Consider the following 25,173-nt stretch of genomic DNA (forward strand, 5'->3'; position numbering starts at 1 on the left):
CCTGGAAGAACCACCGACCCATGAGAAGCTACTGACAAGCTTTCTCATGTGCCACGTTAGCTGAGCCTGAGACTAACACACGCAGACAGAGGTGAGATGGCAGAGATCCAGAATGGCAAGCACTTTAGACCATTCGGCCACTCGGGGCCCAGAGTAAATCCGTAGTGATCATCATAACCAGGGGATCATGGTTGGGCTAAATCCTATAGTGATCATCAGTTCATTGGACAGGAATTACTGAATTTGAGATTTCAGTGGATAGCTGTTCTTGTCATCGGGAATGCCTGAAATATAGAGATTCTGCCACAGTTACGCCACAGCTAAGTGATTCTGGATATTCATGGCTAAAGGGTTTGAGCCATAGTGATTTTACTTTTCTTTTATTAGTTCATATCAAAGCAGTTTATTGCATAAAATCACATATTATCTTAATATATCCCATTCCTGACAACTCACATGCAGTAGGGTCCAAAAACATAGACCACACTATTAGCAAGAGCTCGAGTTACTGAGGGACCTCTAAAAAATGAAGTGGATGCCATCCTGCCTAGATTTCGAGACAGTGGAGTGGGTTTAGTGGCACTTTTAATGACTGAATACTTGTTTATGATTGTGTTGGGAATAAATCTCAATAAACATTTTATCTAATGAAATTGTTTGCTTTTTGGTGTAAATTACCTTTAGCTTCAAGATAACCAGTCTCTGAAAAATTGTTAAAGAATGACTCCAAGAGGTTTCAGCCCATCATGTACATGTGTGCCTTGTTCTGTACCTGCAAAACAATGTGTATTCCATCACTGCTTTTTGCACATCAGAATAAGATTCCTTTATTTAAAAAAAGGAGAGGAATTTTTTGTGAAAAAACATTAGCATTGAAATGAAGCCATGACATCATTGCAAGTAATAGTGGAAAATCTGCACATCACTGAGAAAATCTTTGACTGCCAATTCAGGAATTTTAAGTTCATTACAAACTTGAGAACTGAGGACAATAAAGAACTAATTACTGATTTGTTAATAATACCTCGGCAGCTAATTCAGATTTTCTCACCATTACAATACTTCAGATGTAGTTTTGCTTTCAGCTCATCTGGCCATTATGCTAGGTGAGTTTATGGTATGATTCTTTGTCTGGACTGACTCTCGTCTGTCAATATTTACTTTTCATAACTTTGCAAACAGCTCCCCATCCAAAAATGCAGGACAGATTTCAATCAGATTTGGCATAGAGCATTGTAGCATGAGGGCCTTCAAAGGAATATATTGAATAAGGGCCATTTTTTTTGTCTCTCTCCAAATTTCTTTTTATGATGTATATTATAATTATGAAGTGATTTAATTTCTGAAATAAGTCTTGACTTCACATGCTGGTTGCCATGGAAACTTTGTTATGAAAATATCAAAGATGTGCAAATTTATCATCTTTTCCACATATTTATCAATTATACTGTCTATATATGACCTATTAACTAATTTTAAAATTACATTATTTTAATTATTTTTCTGGCATAAGTTCCATGAAACAAGGTTCCAGCTTGTTAAAAAAATGGCCAGAGATAAACCAGAACAACATATGATGAACAAATCAAACTTACAAGTCAACATGCAACTGTATCAAATTCCATTGTAAAATTAAGATAGTCACCGATAACTTCAAAAAATGCATGCATTTGGAACTTTGTTTAGTACTGATGGCTGATTGGAATGATTATGAAGCCTTCTGAAATCAACTGATCACCAAATATATTGGTGTTTGTCCTCTTTTTCCATAAATGAAAGATGCTCTTTTGCAATAGTTTTCCTTTATTTTTTGGCAACCTGCACACATTAACAAATAACCTAAGCCTTGAAACAATAAAAAATGAGGGTGATTTGTGTAGATTTAGATCATCTTCCTTGTCCAAAAGTTATCTATACCTGTCTAGGTTTAAATTGGGTATCATGAAAAAATCCTGTTTATTGATTTCATAAGTTGCACTTAACTGTTCATGAAGGAATGTTTTTTTGTAATGAAGATCTTTGTGCACTGAAAATCATTTTTACCCTTATAAAGGTGCTTGCACCAGAAGATCAAAAAAGGAGACGATGACTTTACCTTAAATATTTTTTTTATACAGCAGCTCTCCAACTCCCCGAAATACGTAAACTGCAGCATACATAAAGTCACCGATACGTAATTGAACTGCCAAGTCTGTGCTTCCTGTTTTTCAATCTTCGACTCGGGTTCACCTGCAGTATATAGTTCAGCTTCTCCTCTCATGTACATGTGTAAATCATTTCTGTTACATTTTTATTTAATAATTTCAAGGATTTTTATTGTGTTTTGTTGAGGTTACCCATCACCATAATGTCAGAGCATAAGAACGATAGTAAAATCCAACTTAGGGTAGAGGTTACGTTAATTTATAATATAATTTATATCTCAAAAAGCTTAATTTAGTGTAATAGTTGAATGTTGCACAAATTAATCTAAAAGAAAATAATATACACTATATGACTCAACCATGATTTAGTTTCAGATATAACCTTGAAATGAATTTTTCGTACAACTGCTTATTTCTTATGGTTGGAGGAATGCATCAACAGTAGTTGAATGGATTTGTGTCAGATTAATATGATAAGACTGATCAGTAAACTGTAATTCAGTTTTGTAGTCTTTGAACTGGACATACTAGAAATTACCTTGCTAAAAGATGATTGTAGGTTTTGCACATTTAAATTCCAGGCCCTGTTTGCTTTTAATGTTTTAAACAAATTCGAACTCTAGCTGAAAATCAGAAACCTTACATTTATTATAGTTTTGATTAAAATGAAGTTAGATTAATAGAACTTCAGCAGCTTTTAAATTTTGACTACTCTATTAGCCTGCTAAATTTCCATTATGATGATTTCATCAACATATACTATCGGAGTTTGTTGTTTTGAGCATTAGAAGTCTGATTGATAAAATAAAGAAGTACTAGTATCCCAGTATATGTAGTGTTATCCAGGTTGATATACTTGCCATACTCAGTCATGAATCAGTTTGAAAAAAATCCGTAAATTTTGTACTTCTGAAGTGAAATAAATAATCTTTATCAATTGGGAGATAAATATCGTGCATTAGAGATCTACCTGTTATCTTTCATGTGCAAGTAGTATTGGTTTCTAGGAAGAAGGTAAGACCATAACTAAACAAGTCTAAACCTCCATTTTAATGTGCAGAGTGTATAACATTACCAATAAATAAAACACCTTTTTCATGGTGTTGAAGTTATTAAAAATGTTCTTTTGTTGACGAAGCTTTAGAACTTATGTCCGTCTTTACTTTCTACAGCCTGATTACAACTTTGAACTTAAAACCTTTGCAAAATGAGGTGTTAAATAATACATTTCACCTTTGTTTTATTGCTGAGAGACCCACAGTCATAGTCATTCAGTGGACATTAAAATAAACCAGCTTCATTGATTAGATGGGCATGAAATTCACTTATGATTATCTTGTGTAACATGTATAGTTTCTTTTCCATGATTGTCGGAAAGCTGAAATACCGATATTTATTAAAGGTACATATTTTATCCAAACGGTGTTACATGAATTTTATTCATGCACCTGCACATAAATATTATGGCATGCTGAATGTTCAAATTACTGTTTGATACAGGGTATTCATGCCAGGTAACAGATTGGTGTTGTAATAAAAATGAGGTGGTTTGTTTTTATGAAAACCTTTAACACATTATTGACTATATCATGATGGGGAAAATGTGAACCATATGTCTTCCCAAGGAAATACAGAGGCTAGTTTGGGTGGATTAAGTGGGTTCAGTATAGCCAATAATATGCTAGAAGTGCCTTTTAAAAAAAACACAAGAAAACAAAAACATCGTTATTACTGTTTACATGCATGTTTCAAAAGGTTACTACAGTAAACAAGAAAAAGTGCCCTTCTGAAATGCTAACATGGTTTTACCATGTGGCTGCTGGATACTGTACCAAAGTTTAGGTTCAACAGATATGTTAGCTTATACTTTCTAGATTAAAGTTAATGAGTAGTTCTTTTCAACACTCGTTTTATAAGCTGACCTTTGTTATTATTTCCCTAAATTTTAAATTTTATTTTCTTAGTTCTGTAGAAAATGAATTAGCTTATACATAATTCCTGTAAATGGCTCCAGGTTGTTTAAAATGCATGCCTTTACTGATCACTGTTATCTCATCTCTATCCACATGAGTTAGATTCTCTGGCTCGGCAAATGTGGGTAAGTGAGAAAGTTTTGTGAAAACAAGTTTGGTCATAGAAAATGCAGTTTGCTGAAATTTCTTCATCGAGCAAGACTGCTCTCATATATATATATATATATATATATATATATATATATATATATATATATATTGTTTTATGAAGTTGCCAATTGCAGCATTTATTCTGCAGTTTCCAACACCGGCTCATGTTTGAGGGTTATTTGTCAGCATAAAATTAAACTTTATAATGTAGGTGAGTTTAATTTGTATCTTGAATAATACAATTAGACAAAGAATCAAGAAATGTAACAATATATACTTTTTCATTAAAAAACGGGGACAGAAAACAATATACATCTATATGAATGATGCTTATCCACAATTAAAAATGATTGCCATTACTAAAAACATAACCTTTAAAGACAGAGATCAATGTATGTACAGCCAATATGATCCAAGTTTCTTGGGTTGTCAATATTTTATTGTTTAATGAGATGGTGTGATTCATTAAACAGTAGAGCTTATAAAAAGGCATTTTACACAGTACTTGATGCTTGACTGAATCTGGAGTTTCATTTAATTCTGGCATGCCACACATAGAGACATAACTTGTGCCAAAAGACGATCTTTAAATGAGATCTGTTGTTGTTGATATGGAGGTCAGTGTAATTCAGTGTCAACCAGGCAAGATGGAAAAATATGCAATTTTCACAAAGTCATTATTTTATGTAGAGCATCCTTGTCAAGAAGGATTGGAGAAACACTTTCATCAGTCAAGTGACCTTAAATTGCACCAGAATATTATTCTTCACAGAAAACAATGACTGTATTAGATCCCTCTTAAAAAAAAACCCCACAAAATTAATGAATTTCTGAAGCTGTTTTGTGGCGTTTTTAAAGTTCATACTTATATTCTCATAAATGGATTGTTCATTGCTAGAAATCATCATTTGTAAAATAATACTTTCAGAGAAAGAGAAAAAAAAAATGAAATACAAACTTGTAAAGATAAATATGACATGGTTTGTCAAAATAAACTTTGTTTATTGTGGATACGGAGAGAGACATTTGTGCAAAATTACTTTTTAAAAAGACAGTTTAAGATTCTCTAATTCCCTGGGAATATTTTTCATATTTTTCTGTTCTATTTTCAGCAAAGAAATACTAATTTTTTAATTATCACGTGCAGCAAGGTTTCACTGACATGTTATATTTTCTGGATTATTTTAAATAATGATCAAAATAATTATATTTGTGATTCCACCAGTCATAAAAGTTACATTTGTGATTCCACCAGTCATTTTTTAAAAGGAATGTACAAATGAAGTTTTAAAAAAAAGTAATGGGAACAAACTGGGAGAAAGCACAAGATTCAATGAATGAATCAACAAACAAATAAATGAATGTACAAGGAAAGAGACAAATATGAAAATTGCAAATACATAATGTGCAATCAAAATGAGATCTGAAGGAAAACTTGCTCATAATTTACAAAGTGACATATTGCTTTATTTGTGGAAATTTTTTAATAGCTAATCCTGGAAGTTAAATACAGTTGTGAGGTGCAAATTTTACTCGTGAATAAGGGTTTGATATTTTAATTATATACTGTATATACTCACTTATAAGTAGAGTCAAACTGCACACATCACAGATGCTGATCTGCCATAACATAATGGACCTGCAGACCAGGGTATCTGTTTTTTGATCAACTGATTACTCCTCACAAACTGAACAGACCCAGATCTGCCAGCGCATTATATGATGGCAGATCTGGGTCTGTGTAGTTTACAGTTGGATTCAACTTGTAAGCGAGAATATATGGTAGATAAATAAAGCAGCCATATCAGAATGTTTCTCGTGGGTGGACACTCAACTTCCAACACAACAGGCAAGCTGCTAATCTCTCCTAATTAGAGAACCTGTGACAATAAAACAAGTATTCATTCTAATCTGCCATATCTTGTATTTGTATTATCCTTGTTTCATGTTTTTACACAATGCAGTTTAAAATATTTAAAAGACTTCAAGAGTGTGGATGTGATCTCTATGATTAGTACTTGATATTTTTGTGTGGGGTGGGTGGGCAAATGCAATCAGTTTTTCAGAGGCTTTACTCAAGAATATCGTACAAATCAGGCATTGCTCATTATTTTGATAGGTGATATTGAATTCACTGGTCCTAACCATTGATGGGTACAACTTGGACTTTGTGAGAACTTCACATACCTCGGGTCCATCATCTCCATCTCCAGCTCACTCTCCATTGATTCTGAGGTAAACAGCAGGATTCCCAAGGCAGCAGCAGTGAAGGCCAGACTGAGGTAAACGGCAGGATTGCCAAGGCAGCAGCAGTGAAGGCCAGACTGAACCAAAGGGTCTGGAAGAACCCCAACCTCACTGAGAAGACCAAACTGCATGCTCAGCACACTTCTCTACAGCAGCGAGACATGGACCACCTGTGCGAGACAGCTTCCACCTGAGATGCCTGTGGCGCATTGTCCACATCCAGTGGCAGGACAAAGTACCCAGCACAGAGGTTCTGGAACACACCAACATGAATAGCATGTTCTCAATTCTCAGCGAGAGGTGTCTTCGCTGGCTCTGACATGTCAGAAGAATGGACCCAGGTCGCATTCCCAAGGACCTTCTATATGTACAAACCATTAGAGATAAGCTTGACACCACAATTTCGATTGACTCATCGTCACCATACAGTTGGGATACATAATTTGAGCGGCTACCATTAGCAGCATTTGAACCTGTCTCTATGGATTTCGTACATACAATCCTGATGAAGAGTGCAGCAAAGTCATGTGAACTTGATCCATTTCCAACATCAATGCTGCTTTAGTGCCTTCACTAACTGATGTTATTAATACCTCTCTCTCTTCCAGGGAATCGCCATCATTTTACAAAACTGCCATTGTAAAGCCTCTGCTGAAGAAACCAACACTAGACCATAACGATTTAAAGCACTACTGCCCAGTTTCTAATCTCCCATTCATATAAAAATCGTAGAAAAGCTTGTTCTATCTCAGCTTGTATCTCATCTAAATTCAGACAGTCTTTTTAGCGATGTACAATCTGCATATCGTCCTTGCCACAGTACTGAAACTACTCTTCTAAAAGCAGTTAATGACATTCAATCTGCATTGGATAGCGGAAAGATTACAGTCCCCACCCTCCTTGATTTGTATGCAGCATTTGACACAATAGACCATGATATATTACTTCACCGTCTACAGCATGTATTTGGCATTCATGATACAGCCTTACTGTGGTTCAAGTCCTACTTGGTCAACAGGACACAAATTGTGTCCACAAATGGAAAACACTCCAGCCCAGTTGATCTATGTTGTGGTGTTCCACAGGGGTCTGTTCTTGGACCTGTTCTCTTCATTCTATACACTCATTCGATCTCAAGTGTCATAGATCATCATCCAATGTCTCACCAATTGTACGCTGATGACACCCAAATATACAAATCTAGCCACCCAACTGAAGTTGATGCTATCATCCAAGGTGTAGAGAGGTGCATTTCTGATGTGAAATCATGGATGACATGTAACAAGCTGCAGATGAATGATGATAAAACAGGCCATTCTGATCACAACAAAGACTTTCTCATTCACATCCTTTACATCAAGGAATAAATATCAGCAACACCAACATTAAATTCACACAATCAGTAGGAAACCTAGGTGTTACTCTGGACAGTACTCTCGCATTGCACCAACACGTCGTGAACATATGCAAGGCTGCATAACTTGCGCTGAGACGCGTCAGCTCAATTCGCAAATATCTTTCAGTTGATGCCACTAAAACACTTATGTGTTGATTAGAACTTTCAAGACTGGACTATTGTAACTCAATTATGTCTGGTTCATCTCAATATCTGCTCCATATACTTCAAAAAGTTCAAAACACAGCAGCTCGGATCATACTTAGAGTACCACGATCAGAGCACGCCTCCCCGCTGTTCCTCTGTACCCTACACTGGCTATCCATCCATTCGATCCGGAATCAAACACAAAATTTGTTCTCTGTGCTACGTTTCATTGTCGAACTCTAGTCCAACATACCTATCCGACCTCACCCATGTGTACACACCAGCAAGATAATTATGCTCCTCTTCTGACAATCGTATACTCATTATTCCCACTATGAAAACAAAGTCATATGGACAGCGTTCTTTTGCATACCAGGGCCCAGCAACATGGAATGAATCGCCCACTGAATTTAGACATCACCGATGGCAAAGTGACCATTCATACGGCATACGTTGTACCTCCATGGGAAGAAGATGATGACTGCACTTGATCTGCTTATCGATGAGTTTACCTAGCACAATGGACATAACAGCAGATCTACGAATGAAAGTGAGTACGTGAAGAGAAACATCTACGCTGGGACACAAGTGGTAGCTGGCAAGATTTTAAACAACCTGTGTGACGGATATAGATAGAATCATGAACTTTGTCCTATTTGATTATTTGTTACATGTTTTGTTTTAGCTTTTTTCCTTAAAAATGGATATTAATTGTAGTATGAAAAGTGTCATTCTTTTATGAAATGCATATACGTTGTATATAAAGTGAGTTTATTTTTTGAAGGCATAAACTTAATTTTTAAAAGCAGTTTACTAGAACCAAGAAATAAATAACGTGAATAGGTGTGTTCCATGTCCAAATGTTTATGTATTAAATGGATTGTGTTTAGATCAAAGCACAGGCCAGAGTCCATGTATATAATTGAATAAATGTTTTGTACTCATAAAATAGAGTTTTCTTATTGGAGTCTCTATTTTCTGTATGTTTGGATGTGTATTTGTTTGTTTCTGTGTGTCTATGTTTGTCCCTATCAACCTTTGTCATTACAAGCACATTTCACCCTATAAATAGTTTTGACCCTATAAACCCATGATGTTACCAATGTTCAATTTCCATTGACCTCTAGGTGCCATTCCCATGTTCAATTATCATTACGCAAATTCTGATACACCTATTTTTAACATTAAGGTCCCACTGACGCTAAAGTGGCCCAATCCCTTGTCGCTATGTTCAATTCCCAATTCACTCCATGTTACATTTCCCCATGTAAAATTCCCCTTGATGCCAAAGTGGTCCACGACGTTTTTGACTGGGATTTCCATTGACGCTAAAGTGGCCCAATCCCTTTCGCTATGTTCAATGCCCCATTCACGCCATGTTACATTTCCCATGTTAAATTCCCCTTGTCGCCAAAGTGGCTCACGACCTTTGTGACTGGGATTTCCATTGTCGCTAGAGTGGCCCATTAAATTCCCCATGTTAAATTCCCCTTGTCGCCAGAGTGGCCCACGACCTTTTTGACTGGGTTTTCCGTTGTCGCCAGGGTGGCCCCTATTACAACTGACATATGATGTATGTTGGGCTAGGTAGACATATCCCAATCCTTGGCTATTAATCTCAAGTGCAGGTTACAATCCAGATGTATGTTGGGCTAGGTAGACATATCCCAAACCTGGATGTCAATCTCAAAATCTGGGCACTATCCAGAATAATATTTTTTGGAAAGACGACATCACGTAAATCTCCTTTAAGGGCATCTGATAAACGTGCCGATCCGTGAGAACTTTGGAGTTTATCTTGGTCACGCAGTCTAGGCCAAACCTTAAACTGTCTCGAGTTATCTGTTTGAAATCCATTTATTGAGCGAATACTGGCAAACATGATTCGTCTCGTTTATTTCATTTCTGGTAAAGTATTTTCTTTTGTATGGCTTGTAAAATACGAATATACGAATGAAAAATATTTTTTTTTGTCTTAAGATTTCATGTATAGCATAATTTAAATGTGTTTAGGATATTATTGTGTAGTAACTGAAATGAAGACTGTAACTAGTCCGAGTTTCCTTTGACCCTTGCCACCCTATGTTTTTGATATTTGGATATTTATGTTGTGGTGTAGGGTCAGAGTCCATTCCCTATCGAAAAGTTGGAATTCGCCAACACCATTTGGTGTCGGCATGGGGTAGCCGCTTACTAGCCGGCCCAGCAAACTTGAACGACCTTTCACCGAGATATACCTGCATGAAATCGATAGGAATATTATTTATTTTCAATCTGGATTACACATTTCGAAATTGTGCTGTAATTTCGATGATAAGTGCAATTGCACCCTCCTTACTGCACTCAAAATTAAATAAGCATTAAATTCCAAAGCGTGTTTTTGATAATTGCAATTGAAGGACTTCATATTTTCCCCACATTATGATTTCAAACATTCAATGACAGAAACAGAAACACGTCTGCAGACGTAAACACGATTCTCCCGCGCCACTTCAATCCGATGTATTTCATGTATAATTTGCACAGATGAATTTAGTCCAAAATCACAAACTTTCGTCGAATCGAAACAAAATACCAAAATATATGCATTCCAGATCAAATGGAAACGTTGTTGCAATGCGCTCATTCACAATATGACTGCAAATTTCAATTTTAACTAGACACGCCATTTTCTTTCGAAAGTTATGTCGAGCGCGCGACTAAGTTCAAATTTATCTGGGTTTAGTTATGCGCGCATTAATAATGATGTCATTGTGTAATGACAAATCTGCGCTTGTGTAGTTTGGAATACGGCATTCATTCATTTACGTTGTTTCTTGTAGTGTATTTTGTTTATATAATTAAACCTTAGGTAGAATTAAAAAATGAGCATATAATAAAAAGGTTTCTGCATTTGTATGGGAAAATATGAACTCGTTTTGTCGGAAAGATATACTGCACTCCCAAGATCGTGCAGTATTCCATCCCAAAACTCGTTCATATTTTCCCATACAAATGCAGTAACATATAAAGAATGTTCGTTATTTTCTATCTCGCTTTGATACATTTTTTACTTTTACCAATTTTAAGGATGGTAGGATAATATAATCATTTTTCAATGTCCATAATTTCATTTTAGTTGGCGAATCAAGGTCATAAAGTTTTTCTCGAATCGCCTTCCTTGCCGTCGTAGCTAGCCATTGTTCCGATGTTGTTAACCTACCTACACTTTTGCGGATCGATCAGATATTTCAATACTTCGGGTCTATATATTTCATTGGATGCGGCGGCAAAACCATCGCATCCAATCAAAATCAAGTTGTTCCAATCTCAGCACTGTTCCTACATGATCGATACAAGGGGAGCACAAAACTGGAATGGACTCATAAATAACCAATTTTCCACTGCCGGTCCATGTTTGCTCAAATAAAACCTGTAATGGCTTCACTCTGGTACGTAGACATACTTTCTATTTTAAATTTACCGAGTATCCTTTTGAGGTCAATTGCTTCCACCATTTTCGGCCGATGTACAACGAACCGCTGTTACGCACTATTGGTTAATTGGCATCACATACTAAGGGAGACAACTTACGAAATGCAATAGATTTCGCTAGAAAAAAAAAAGCACTGAAATATCTGATCGATCGCCAAGGTGAAGATAGGTTAACATATCGGAACCTTGGCGAAGATGTTTCCTTGCATTTCCATGCTTTATCTATAAAATCAACGATTTCAGATTATTACATCAAATTAGAAAATTCGTTTACAAAATAACGAAAGAATACGATGCGCCAAGAATCTAATAGTAGAAATATTCGTACCCAATTTTATTTTATTTGATAGATTTATATTCCTTATTATGACGTAGCGACGATTCAAGAGTATATCTGTACAGTTGCGAGTCTGTGCTTCATGAATGAAGGCATAAAGGGGTAATAGAAAACTAGAGAGTAGAATATTGATAACATGACACCGTTACATGCTGATTACAGAATTTACAGATAAAACCATGATATCAACAACCTTTTTTGTTTAAAAAAAAAAAATTAAATCTTCAATTCTTTAGTTTTCATACCTCCTACTTGAAAAATAAGACTGACGTCAAAAGTTGCCCGTTTCACTGTACTTCAGAAAGTGCTCTGGTGGCAGCTGGCAACTAAATATATGTATTTGACAAAAAGGAGTGTGCATATGCCAGTTTCTTGTCAGTTCGTACCGTAGGCGGCTGCATATGTAGGGTAGAGGGGGCCAAAACGCCCCATTTAACAACCTTTAGTAATTTATGGCATGATTTACATGACTGTGTTCGCAATTGGACAATTTATTTACAGTATGCTTTACGTCTAACATAATGGAATGATGTTTGGTTACAACGAAGAAACTATTTACGAGAAAAATGTAAATGGTAAAACTTTATAATGGGGCTTTTTGCCCCTATGGTGGAGCAATAAGCCCCCTCTGGGGCATTTTGCCCCACAATGCATTCGACATCTGTAAAAGTCTGTAAAACTACATTGATACTACTGAAGTGTAAAATCAAGGATTATTCCTATATGGACATTTTATATATCCAAATATGCTAAAACTACATACTGTTGCATCATTCAAATTAGCACAACAATGCGGAAAAGCAGGCAGCTAAAACAATGCTCAAATCTAATTTCCATAACTAATGAAGGAAAAGACAAAGCCCAAAAGTGAATGCTCCTGGAAAATTCTTTATTACTCACACTTAGCACAGAAAAATTGCATATTGTGGGTGGTGCCACACGATTCATGGAACCACCTGAAACATTTCTTGCACTGCGACCAGGAATCTTCTATTAAGGGATCATCACTTCCTCCATACTCAAATTCGCACTTTCCACAAATGTTGTCTTTATTATATGTTGTGTTTGCTGACAAGGCAAGATCACGTTTACCAACTGACTTTGGACCCGAAGCCTTTTTTCCCTTTTCATGGTCCTCTATCCAAGTTCTCTTCATAGTCTTGGATGGTGTTCTACCTATCTTTTGGTCCTCTCTACATGTCTGCTTCTTTTTCATCTGCATTTATTTCTGTTTTGAAACTTTGGTTTCATTCCGTTTGCTCCCGCTTGCCTGTACAGTCCTATAACATTTGCCTTTTGTATTTGTTATCGTCTTTCTTTGCTTTTCAATAAGCATCTATTTATATTGTAATGAATTCAAGTTCATGGATGTTTCTGCCTTTCGCTTTCTTGTGCGCTGACTGTACATTCTAGGCTTTGGCGAAAGTTAGAGCAATATGTTCATAAATGCTGAATCGTCGGCACTTTTGCATTCGTTATCAGATACCCCCAAGGTAACACATTCCGTTCTTCCAGCAAGAATAGTTTCGTCAAACATTTTCCGATTACCTGTCTCCTCGACGGTGATGGCAGGTGATGTGTTTGTTGATTATCAGGTAACTGAGTATATACTGTTTTGTCTGTCTCTGGATTACCCGACCCATCCACAATGGCTGTATAACTACCAGTTAGCAGAAATTTAACCGTTTTGCTTGGTTCATTCAATGTTTTTGCATTGTCAGAAATGATCATAACCTTACTAATCCTTCGTGGATTTCACAAAAGAAGTGAAATGTTCCAGCCATTGCAAGAAAATATGACTGTCCACCCACTTGGGCTACACAAGCCAAGTGATCCGGCTGGTGCGCCATTCATCAGTGATGGAACCATTCATTTACGTGGGTAGATAAATGCTGGCGATGCAAAGGTACCGGTCACATTCATGGCACATATTACGGTAATAGTTTGACCACGTTAACCGCTTGTAACTTTACCAACTGATCTAACACCTTTTGATGCAATGATGTTTACTGGCTTGTGGATAGTTCTAATGCCCGTTTCATCCATGTTCCATATTCTAAGACCATCAGCAAGTGTTGCGTCAAGAGATTCCTTATATACTTGGTAAAAATTAACTACATGTGGCCGGCTAAAGCCCATGGCTCTGCTGACACTGGTTGCCTCTGGAGCTCTGATGGCTAGATTTGTATGTCTTTTCATAAAGCCTTTCAGCCAAACAATATCTGCTGCATTGCCTCGAAATGGGTGGTTTTTAAAATTCAGATGAACAGCTAAGTTGTATGCCAAACGCCGTACGTCAATTGTAGTAAGTCCAAATAATGCCTTTTCCATGGACTGCATGTGCTCAACTATAAATAACTCATAAGCAGGCTTGACAACAGTAGTCTTACTTTCCAGTTTTGACACTCCAGGTTGAGAAACCTTCAAATATATATGTCTACGCAAAGTTTTAGTTGAATTCCATAATTCCTGGCAGCAGCTTTCAGTGAAATTCCAGAATGAATTGCTTCAAGAGCCGCTTTTAGAGCTAGTGTCCCATAATTTCCTCGATCAGTTTTCCTTCTTAAGTTCGCACCATCCGCAAAAAAGTATAGAATAATTTCAGGCATATGAACGGTTAGTTAAAAAGTGTACAACATTTAAACAGTTATGGGCACCACGCCCCCTGTAGGGGGCATTTTGCCCCTATCGTACAGCACTGACAATTTAACAATAGGCGGAATTAACAACTGCTGAGAATCATGAAATATTATACATAATGCATCTCTATATTATGTTGTTTAAAAACATATATACCCTGTTTTCTTTTGGTAGTTTCAGTCAAAAATACTGCAAACAAATGGATGGAACATTTTTACAGGAAGATACCAAAGTAGTAATATTCTTGCATAAAAACCATGCGTGCGGCTGCATCCAACAATGGCCGCCATTCACAAGGCCTGTGTAACCTGGGCAATCTTGCTGTATAAAGACCAGGCCATTTTCTAGCGCAGGGGCGTCAGGAGGACCTGGAGACGTTTTACCCCACGGAGGCGTTTTGCCCCCCTCTACCCTAATGATAAATATCACTGTATATATATTCGAGTACCTAATATTATGAACTCAAACAAACCAATACAAACAGCTATGAAATGTCCCTCCACTATGATATCATTTGCATTCGCCAAGAAGAATAAAATGCTGTATTTACCTGAATGAGGCTCATGTCAAGATAGGTTGTCTACTGTCAATATTTTTCCATTGTTCCTCTGCAGCACCGTCTGAACAGTTTCGGCAGGTTTAAGCTGTGTAGTTTGCATATATCGAAAGTACACGTGCCACTTTAACACAGTTGATACAGTACATACATTCCAATCTAATTAAAATCAGATCTCCACCGTTCTAATTTAACATATGACGACAACCGCTTAGGGGGCATGTTCTGCTGACCTTTGAATTAGGCTTTGGAAATGCAGTTTTCACAAATCTTAAAGTGAGTCAAATCGTTCGGTACACATTCATGTTCTTCATCCACACTGCTCAGTCTCCAAACGCGAAGATATAAGACTTCATCTGATGGTATGATAAAATTAGCGACTATGGTGATAATATAGGTTACTAGAACATGACTCCTAAGCGGTTGCTGTCAGATCTTCATGTATAACAGTGGAGATCTGATTTTAATCCGATAGCATACGTTCTTACGTAGTAGTCTCGCGCGAGCAGTGGACTAGTCTGTAAGATATACATGGCACACGGTATAGTCGCATATGCAAATACAAATACAAAGTTCCTATCGAAATTTGTATGTCAAAAACATTTTGGATCTCATCCAGGCATCAACATGGCGGAAAACAAGTCATTTTTATTTTAGCGCAAATTCAACTTGGCGTGACACTATTAATGACTAAGATGCGATCACTGTCTTGCTTGGTTTTAAGACGATTTAAAAATTTTGGTGATTCACCTGCGAAAAATCTTGGACAGACTGACTGTGATAACAGTAGGCCACCTTTTTATCGACTTTAGGCCGTTAGCATTTACAACATATAAAGATAAAATATCAAATGACATGTTCTTGTTTTACAAGCCGTACTTGTCTGTGTCCGGTCTCAGAACAGTTTGTCGACTTGCCACCGTGATTGTACATCAAGGCCTGCACCTGTTTGCGGCACGGACGGACATACCTACAGTATGTATCCTATAGTTTCCTTTTGTGATCAAGGTACATTTTCAACTTAAGGACTAGTCTGTATCTAGCGGGGGAAGGCGGCGTAATTACAAATCACATGGCATGGAAATGATATCGCTTCCACAGCGTCTTTATACCTAATACCTGGAATATGAGGGATGACCTAAATATTCTATAACAAACAGTGTAAAGAAAAAGTTAGTAGTGACCCGCCTTATTTCTATTCTGCTTCGTAATGGTTTCTCTCAGCAAGGTTCATTATCTATCATATTCCATTAGTAATCAGCGTGCGAGTCATCGATTCAAGCTCAAATATGCGCTAACCCCTACCTACCCACCCCCCAAACAAACGCTTATTTGTACCCTCCACCGCTTTTTAAAAAGAAAAGCATCAAGGATATGAAATATACAAAAATGTTAGTTACTTCCTTCATCAAAGTATTATTTCAAACCCAGTTGTCGTCATGGGGTCCCTAACACTGTCAACTTTAAAACATTGCCCACTGTCCTTTTATGTTTTCTAGAAAGGTCCATGTTAGTGAAAAGTGTCTCCTGCATGCTTTATTTAAATTTTCAAGTGTCTAGTTTTATTATTTGTGTTTTAAAACATGAAAAAGGTGGAAGTCTTGATTACATTAGTTCAAAAATACGTAACTGCTAAATTTACAAAATTATCAGCTTATCCAAGACGCTGATCGGTTGGGGGAGGGTGTCACAAACAAATGTGAGGTAAGCGAATACTATAATGAATTTTATTTCCGATCAATGTTTCCACTGAAGTTTTGTTTATACTGAGATGGCCTCTGACTAGAGGGGCTTTAAAGAGTACGCCCTAGTACTGCTGCAATCGAGAAATATATAGATGAAGGGATGAGAGGGTTCATTTTAATGCACTGATACTACTGATGGAAGAACACATACTGAATTGAGATTCTCGAGTTTGAAAATATACTTTATAGCTATAGTCTTCTGTTTTGTACCTGTATTACCCCATACTGATCTTTACCAGTAAAACTTATCTATTCTTTATCAAACAACCTGAGCACCCAATGGACACACACAATATGCATTCCTTGGTTAGAACTTATTTTGCACTTCCGTATGAAATATTAACATTATCTTCTATAGTTAGATAAATCAATCCCAAATCTGTGTTGATACTGATGGACGATATGTGTGTCTGATGTCACCTGTTCATTAAACTTTGTCCGTAATAAACATGCGTACACTTTAGATACATACTGGTAACTGGTAACGTCCATATCTAGCGCGAAATTCAAAGTGGCTAAAGGACATATAGTTGTGTTATTCCACGTGGATTTACAAGTCACATAACATTGGGTTTGCTCCGGAATTGTAATGTACACCAAGAGAACTCTTCAGCTGACGGTAGTTCCAGAGCCGCGATAAATATCTGTAAGTGTACAAAATGTACACCAATGTATGCATCCAAAAATGGCTGCAGATTTTTGCAGCTTTTAATGAAAAGATGATATCAGCCCTTAACCGAAAACCAGTATCATCACGGGTGTAAGGGGATGATTTATCGATTTATGTCCCCCATCACTCAGACAGTAACACACACACATCTTTCTTCAAGCATCTTTCAACATAATCGACTATTTTTTGTGTAAGATATGTCCTTATTGAGGGGCTCGGGGGTCTTCCTAGGCTATTCCTCGACCAGACATACTTGCAGCCATGTATAGTCCATCTTGTACTGGAACTGCGTTAAACCCACAAAACCACAAACCATATCATCTTTAGTAGTCTTCCTTCAACCAATAGACGTTGTATCCATCTACTGATTTCAGAAATAGCAGTTGCTTTAAGTCTAAAAAGCGGTACCCATATCAGCTTGTATCAGTGTAAAAGATATATAAATTTTGAATAAACTGTTATAATCACTCACTGTTCGAAACAGGCTCATCTACAATATTGCCAACGAGTCTACGTAAAAATGATTACGTCACTACGCAAGTTGTGTTAAAAACTTAAAACGACGTCGCGTCCCAATTGGGATAATTTTAATTATAGACAAGCTAAGTTTTATGACGTTGTGTTGTTTATTTAGATGATATTTCATTTGTTCTATAATTTTTTCCATCAAAACCCTCGTATCATTAGGAGCACACTACAGTGAGTTTTCTAAAACAAACACTTTAAAAAAAAAGATAACCTACCCTGCATTTATTTTTGCACATAAAGAAAACCGATCTAAAAAAAAATTACTCCCCCCACCCCGCCCCTTTCTAGCAAATACTGGCCACTCATTTTGCTGTTTGCTTTTCTGTTTCCATTTGTTTTACGAACAAATGTGACCTATAACAGTGCAGCTTTAACTTCAGTACACCTATACGCCGAGAAAGAAAAAAAAAACAACAATAACACACACAAAAACAAGACTAATTGAAAATATATTTTTAACAGTGGCCGGTTTTTGAACCTGACAATTTATTTTAAAAAAGGAGATAAACCTTTGGGATACTTTGCCTGCATAATTTATAAATTGTCTAAACAGGTAAAGTGGCCGAATTGTTCTCTTGTCTGGAAATGACATGGGGAAACCATATCACATTTTAACAGCTGATTCCACTTTCATGTAGACAGAGCTATAAATGTATGATGCCTGTCATGTCCTGGGGGCAGCTTATGCGACGAATCAGACGAAGGCCTTCGTCGAGGACTAATTATCATCAAAACCGGCTTTGTTCTTTTAAATTTGACCTATAGCACGAAGACAAGGAAACAATTTAAATCTTTCTTTTTTTTAAAGGAGAGCTATCGTGGTAGTTGACGCAAGAAATACAAGTATGAATTTAAAGTATATAACCGCTCCTGCAAACATTAGTTTTAATTAATATTCATCTTGGTAAAGAAACAAATGTGCCGAAACGTAGTAGATAAAAAAAAAATATAGCAGCCGCCTGAATTGTGTAGACACGTATGAAAACGTGTACATCCCAACACCTGACCTATCGCCAGTGCCGTATTACCAAATAGGCAGAGTAGGCACAGGCCTAGGGGCCCCGCGACAACGGATCAAAATAATAATGATAAAATGTATTAGGAGATAATTTGCGAGCCCCCCCCCCCGCCCCTTCCCGGATTTCGACTGCCTCCACATGGTTTAATCCGGAAGTGCCTATCGCCAGAGCAAATAACAACACCTACGAATAATTCCACGTCATATCAGAGGAGTGTATTTGATGTTGATACTTAACACCATGTTAATTAGTGTTATACGAAAAATGACTGAAACGTCAAGTCTTGATAATTTTGGAATCTGTATGTGATATACAGTGGCAGTGAGCCGGTATCGGACATTAAACATAACTTTCTGACAATCATCCATTGCGCCTGTCCATCGCACGATGCCTCCAAATCTGTCAACGATATTTGTAGGTATCAGCTGATGTTACTGTTTAATATACTGCATGCAATACGAGTCAATCCAAGTTGTCTCAGGGTACATGTATAGAGCCAGTATAGGGAGTGCTTTGGCACCCCACCCCACCCCCATTGCCTGATTAGTAAGATATTTGACAATTTATACAACAACTTCGAATTAAAACTGGAAAACCAGGATTAATATAGCAGTAACAGATGTAAATGCAAGATTTCCCCCATTAAAAAGATGGATGATAATGGAAATGTTAGGAAAGTTGGGAATCAGTGTATAATATTTATTTTAAACTACCTAGGTCACCTGGTCGATTAGACATTCCATCAACACAATCATTATCAGTCAAACGGAGACTACATCATGACTCACATCTAGCTAGTGATTAGATTAATCAGCGGTCCATTTGAATCTGTTATGCGATAGTTGAATGACAGATGCCACTCGCGGACGAATGAGATTTATGTATAAGGTTCAAATGAGAGACAAAATTACATGTGTGTTTTGTTCCGAGTGGCTGAAAAACACGAGTTTGATATGGTGTAGGAATATGTCGAAGCCTTCAGGCCGAGAGATATGGTCAAACAGAGATATCAAACAAGTTCTTTCCCCCGCTCGAAACAAAGTAAACACTTAGGTGGTTTCGTATTTATTACATATCCCCTTTTAATTGACACATTCTTTTCAATAAAAAAAATGTATCCTTAAAAAAAATGAATTAGGCATTTGGAGTTATCTGAAAGATATAGCTTTTACTTTTTACAAATTTTACTTAGGGGGCGCTCACCAATTAATATGTACTTTAGAGAGAGTGACGTATGTAAGGTGATGTAGTTTGCATTTAAAACATGCACAATGGAGAGAATGTTGGCATACCTATATGCTACAGTAATGTAGTGTGGATGATAAGTCTTAGAATATAGGAATAGAGTCAACTTAAATTTAAAACTGCTGCAATAAGTGACAAAAATATATGGTGAAAATGTTTCTTTTCATTTATTTATAATGAAATGAAAAATAAATGATGAGAAAGTGAATTCGCTTCTTCCATATTAAACAATAGGCAAATATTTTACACTTTGACCTTTGACCTTTATGAACCTGATGAATTACCTCCCTTTTCAAATTGTAAAATTCATTGTTGACATCTCAGAAATAATTCTGGCTAGTTTCATGTTCCTGTCATTCAACATAACATTGGTTGCTATGTTTACAAAATGTAATGTGCATTCTTAAAATAGCTCACTTTTTATCATGGGGGGGGGGGCGCTGGACTTGTTAGAGACTCTGACACTCATAAATACTGTTCTGTGGGGGGAAAGGCAGGAGAATTATTCAAAAGGATTGCTTTGATGCTTGCGACTTAAATGTTTCAGCCATATAAACTTAATTAAATCATACAATAATAATAGCTATATTCCCTTATGGGGGCGCTCACCAATTAATATGTACTTTAGAGAGAGTGATGTATGTAAGGTGAAGTAGTTTGCACTTAAAACATGCACAATGGAGAGAATGTTGGCATACCTATATGCTACAGTAATGTAGTGTGGATGATATTTCTTTGGATATTGTACTTTTGGAAATTTTACATGGTTTAAGCACACTGCTAACTAAAATGACTGCTTCCTTGTGTTAAAAAATCAGCCTGAATTAGTCTAAAGTACACTATACATAGCAGCTATTACAATAGGGAAAATGAATTTTGCCAGACTAGACAATACCAGCTTCTGAAAGTGCAATGAATGAATTACCAAATATGTAAAATGTAAAAAGAAAGTTATCGGCTCTTTTTTATACAATTTACCTCTGAAGTTCAGGAAGTGAAAATGACCAAGTAGAGCTAGCACTTTTTTGAAAGGTGCACATTTGAAGTAAGGCCAAGCTGTATACTCTATAACCCATAGTACACCCATCAATCACACATCAAAATAAAGGGAATTAAAGGTTCTTTTCATTATACCTAAGATATACAAGGTCTTTTTTAAATAGCCAGTATAACCAGTGAGGAAAGCCGGGGAAATTCTTTTTCTTTAAAATCTTAATATGGAAAATGCGAAACTGTATAGCGCCACCTTATCAAATTTACATGGGTTTTGGAGCAGTAAATGATGCTTTTTCTGACACCTACTTTGAATACACACATTCTACTCCCAAGTAAATTTCAGGGCAAATTTCACAGAATGTTAGTAAATAAATACATTAAGTTTTATACAAAAAGCTCCTTAATTTGCAGTACTTTCAAACTTTCTTTTTTTTTGAAGTTTCATTTAATACAAGAAATTATTGAAGCAATGAACTTAAAGTGATAATTTAAGAATACATTTTTTACGAAATCGAAGATTCAGTCTCTTTCTAACAAAGGGACTACATTTTTAATATTTAACTGGATATGTTTTAATTAGAAAATTCTGAACAATATTATTATGTTTTCTTCTCTTTATTTTCTACTGGAACATTCGCAAACATTTAAAATGTAAACAAACATGCACTTCCCTGCATGTACTCCAGTGATGAAAAAGTCTCAGCAACTTTGTAAGAAGATGTAATTCTTCTAAATTTGCATCATAATAAAAATGCTGCTGTCTGATACGTCTACCTTAATCTTACAAATGTTTGTCCGCTTTATCATCATATTTACTAAACAAATTCGATTCCTCAGTTATACAAACACACAGATTCGAGGTCCTGCCACTTAAACTTGTTCCTTAAATAATATAAAATTCCGCAGACCATACTTTTGAATCTGTGAAGCGGAAATGGATTTTGAGTAAGTTTTGTAGTTTAGAGGATTTACATTGTGAAATGTCTCGTGAGAATTAAACATAAAGTTTTATTCGAAGGTGGGGGCATTTCTAACCATGCGTCAAGTCGTGATATGATTCCTTTAGTCCTTCGCGCGTTGTCTGCATTTTGTAAACTTTTGATACAAGATAGTGTTGTCATTTCAACTAACTCTGATTTCTCGGCGGTAGATACCATGAAATACCGATAAATTCCAGATGCTACGTACGGTACTATCCCATTGTCCCCAACGGCAAAAACGATCATTTTAACCCGATGACTCACATTTCTTAAAACTACAATCGTGTTGACATTTGTTTAAATATAAGTTAAAAGCTTATATCTTTAAACCTTTCCCGACATTATATAAACGGACTATTACTGCGTATTTTGAGCCGTAGAAGTTGTCTGTTTATGGAATCACAGACAGAACATCCGTATCGAATGCAAGTAAGATCAGTCATGTTCTTGCGCCACATCAACCGAGTTCTTTCCCCTGACTCGGAACAAAACACTTATGTAGTTTTGTATTTATTACATATCCCCTTTTTATTCAGACATTCTTTTAAAAATTTTAAATGTATACTAAAAAAACTCATAAGGCATTCGGTGATATATGAACGATATTGTACAACCCTTTGAAAAATCCCTATATACAGTATGTAACCGGGGCTAATTGCAGATCTATACCATGCAGTTGTGCCATTAGTCTGTCTGAATGGCAGATATTGTGATTTACTGTTTGGCTTTTAATTTTAAAAATGTTGTGTGGGACATATGAGTGGATTTAAAGTGCAGTCATAGGTATTTTTCCTCACGTCTCAAATGGAATAATGGTTTCGGATCAGTAAATGATGCCTTTTCTGATACACTACTTTGAATACACTCTACTTCCATCCAGGGCAAATTTCACAGAATGACAGTAATTAAACACATTCAGCTTTATACAGAAAGATCAATAATTTACATTTCTTTCAAACTCTAATATTGTTATGTTTTTCTTAATACAAGAAGCTATTGATGCATCAAAGGTGATAATTTAAGCATATCATTTTAAGAAAACGAAGATTCGGTCTTTTTCTAACATGCGGACTAGATTTGTTATGTTCATTTGGAAACTTTTAATATCGGCCTCGACATATTCCTACGCTGTGTAAAACTCGCTCTTTCCACACATTGGGAACAACACATATACTTAGTTTTGTTTATTCTTGCTGGATCACACACACACACACACGTGTGTGTGTGTGTGTGTGTGTGTGTGTGTGTGACTTCGTAAAGATGCTACAGCAACGAAGATTAAAAATGCCTTCAAGATGCACAAGTAGCACCTGCCATCGAAACTGTGTTACAGTCATTTACTCACAGGCATCTCAGGGGAAAATAATTACAGAACAAACACACATAAGTGAAGCTCATTTAAATACAAAGACAGAGTACATTCTGACTGAACTACCTTTGCTCGTGACGTGGAGTAGAAGATATACATGATGTGTATTAAAATGATAAAATACTGATACGAATTAAAAGTACACATCAACGTAGAACAAGTCTCTTTCTTAAAAAAAAGTATACATAATTCCCTATATACTAAATTAGCCATCAAACTACCTATTACCTAACTAACAATTAACAATCTGTTAATTAATCAAACCAACTTCTGTTTTATTTTGTATGGAATTTCAAGTATCTCTGTACCCGAATAGACTGCTGGTTTACTGTATTTTTCTAATGAGAGATAATAAGTATCCAAATTGTTAGGAAAACAAGCATACTTTTAACTAATTCTTGTTCCAGTTAACAGTTGTAGCTTTGAAATTGCTGCTTGCTATGCCAGATTACATGGTCAAAGGTTGAGCCTAAGCCACGCAGGATCTTGCAATCTCACGAGTGGTTCTGTCAACGCAAACCCATACTACGTGACCAATTCAAGACAATGTGATGAAATATGTGATGAAGAAGGCGACAGGACTCTAACTTGTGGAAGCGACGGAAAGACCTACGGTAGGTACAATAATAATATGGATTATCTGTTCTTTAAGTAAAACATCAATCGAAAAGGTTGGAATAAACTATGGAACGCCAGAGCTGTCTTAAGATGAGAATATTTATTATATGCTGTGCTTTTGTACTTATATGATGTGCAAACTTCTTTATATGCTGTGCTTTTGTACTTATATGACGTGCAAACTTCATTATATGCTGTGCTTTTGTACTTATATGCTGTGCAAACTTTTTTATATGCTGTGCTTTTGTACTTACATGATGTGCAAACTTCTTTATATGCTGTGCAAACTTCATTATATGCTGTGCTTTCTTCCTTATATGAGGTGCAAACTTCTTTATATGAAACTTCATTATAATGAGATGGCCGATAGCTGCCGCCAGAATACAACATCAAAGTAACATGAATCTGTCATCAACTTGTTATTAGCAAGTGTGAATTTCATTCATGTCAAAATTAATTGCTTTTAGACTACCAGCTAACTGTCCAGTTACTATGCCCCTGTTTCAGTTCCCTGTGTTTGAAAGCTAGCTTTAAATATAGGATTTCTATATTATATTGTGCATAGTAGATTGTAGCTGATATTTTGTACCAAAATAAGATTAGCTGGCTGTTATTGTGATGTGTTTGATTGACAGGCACTCCAAATACATTGTCTGAGTAGTGTTGTGATTTTTTTTTTTACAAGAATACTTAGCTTTATCTTGAAGACACGGAGTATGTAATATAATCAAGAATTCCAAGAGGAAGAAATCATAAGAATTCTATATTATTTGTATTCAGTATTTTATAATATCACATACTCAGTGTATCACATACCTACACCTACTATTTTTTTCTGTTTATTGTATCAGTTCAGTTTAAGTTCAATAACAGTTCAGTAGCAATAAGTTCAATAACAATGCTCTCTTCAAAATCAATTTTGACAATTTGCTTAATTTA

General features: G+C 36.2%; 1 protein-coding gene and 1 long non-coding RNA gene across 2 annotated transcripts in view; one reads left to right on the plus strand and one right to left on the minus strand.

Moving 5' to 3' along the window:
• Window positions 1-15,728, minus strand: part of LOC149803494 (uncharacterized) — a 51,297-nt gene extending 35,569 nt beyond the window's left edge. The window contains exons 1-2 of the long non-coding RNA XR_016420225.1: window positions 15,059-15,728; window positions 679-772 (exon numbers count right to left, since the gene is read on the minus strand). This is a non-coding gene — a long non-coding RNA (uncharacterized LOC149803494). The remainder of the gene's footprint in view (window positions 1-678; window positions 773-15,058) is intronic.
• LOC149803496 (ovoinhibitor-like) overlaps window positions 9,813-25,173 on the plus strand; it is a 68,693-nt gene continuing 53,332 nt past the window's right edge. The window contains exons 1-3 of the mRNA XM_089953223.1: window positions 9,813-9,965; window positions 15,938-16,039; window positions 24,024-24,230. Coding sequence (XP_089809349.1) covers window positions 9,938-9,965; window positions 15,938-16,039; window positions 24,024-24,230 — 337 coding nt within the window. The 5' untranslated portion in view covers window positions 9,813-9,937. The remainder of the gene's footprint in view (window positions 9,966-15,937; window positions 16,040-24,023; window positions 24,231-25,173) is intronic.

This window comes from Sinohyriopsis cumingii, chromosome 3, assembly GCF_028554795.1.
Source record: "Sinohyriopsis cumingii isolate HCF-2022 chromosome 3, ASM2855479v2, whole genome shotgun sequence".
NCBI classification, from domain to species: domain Eukaryota; kingdom Metazoa; phylum Mollusca; class Bivalvia; order Unionida; family Unionidae; genus Sinohyriopsis; species Sinohyriopsis cumingii.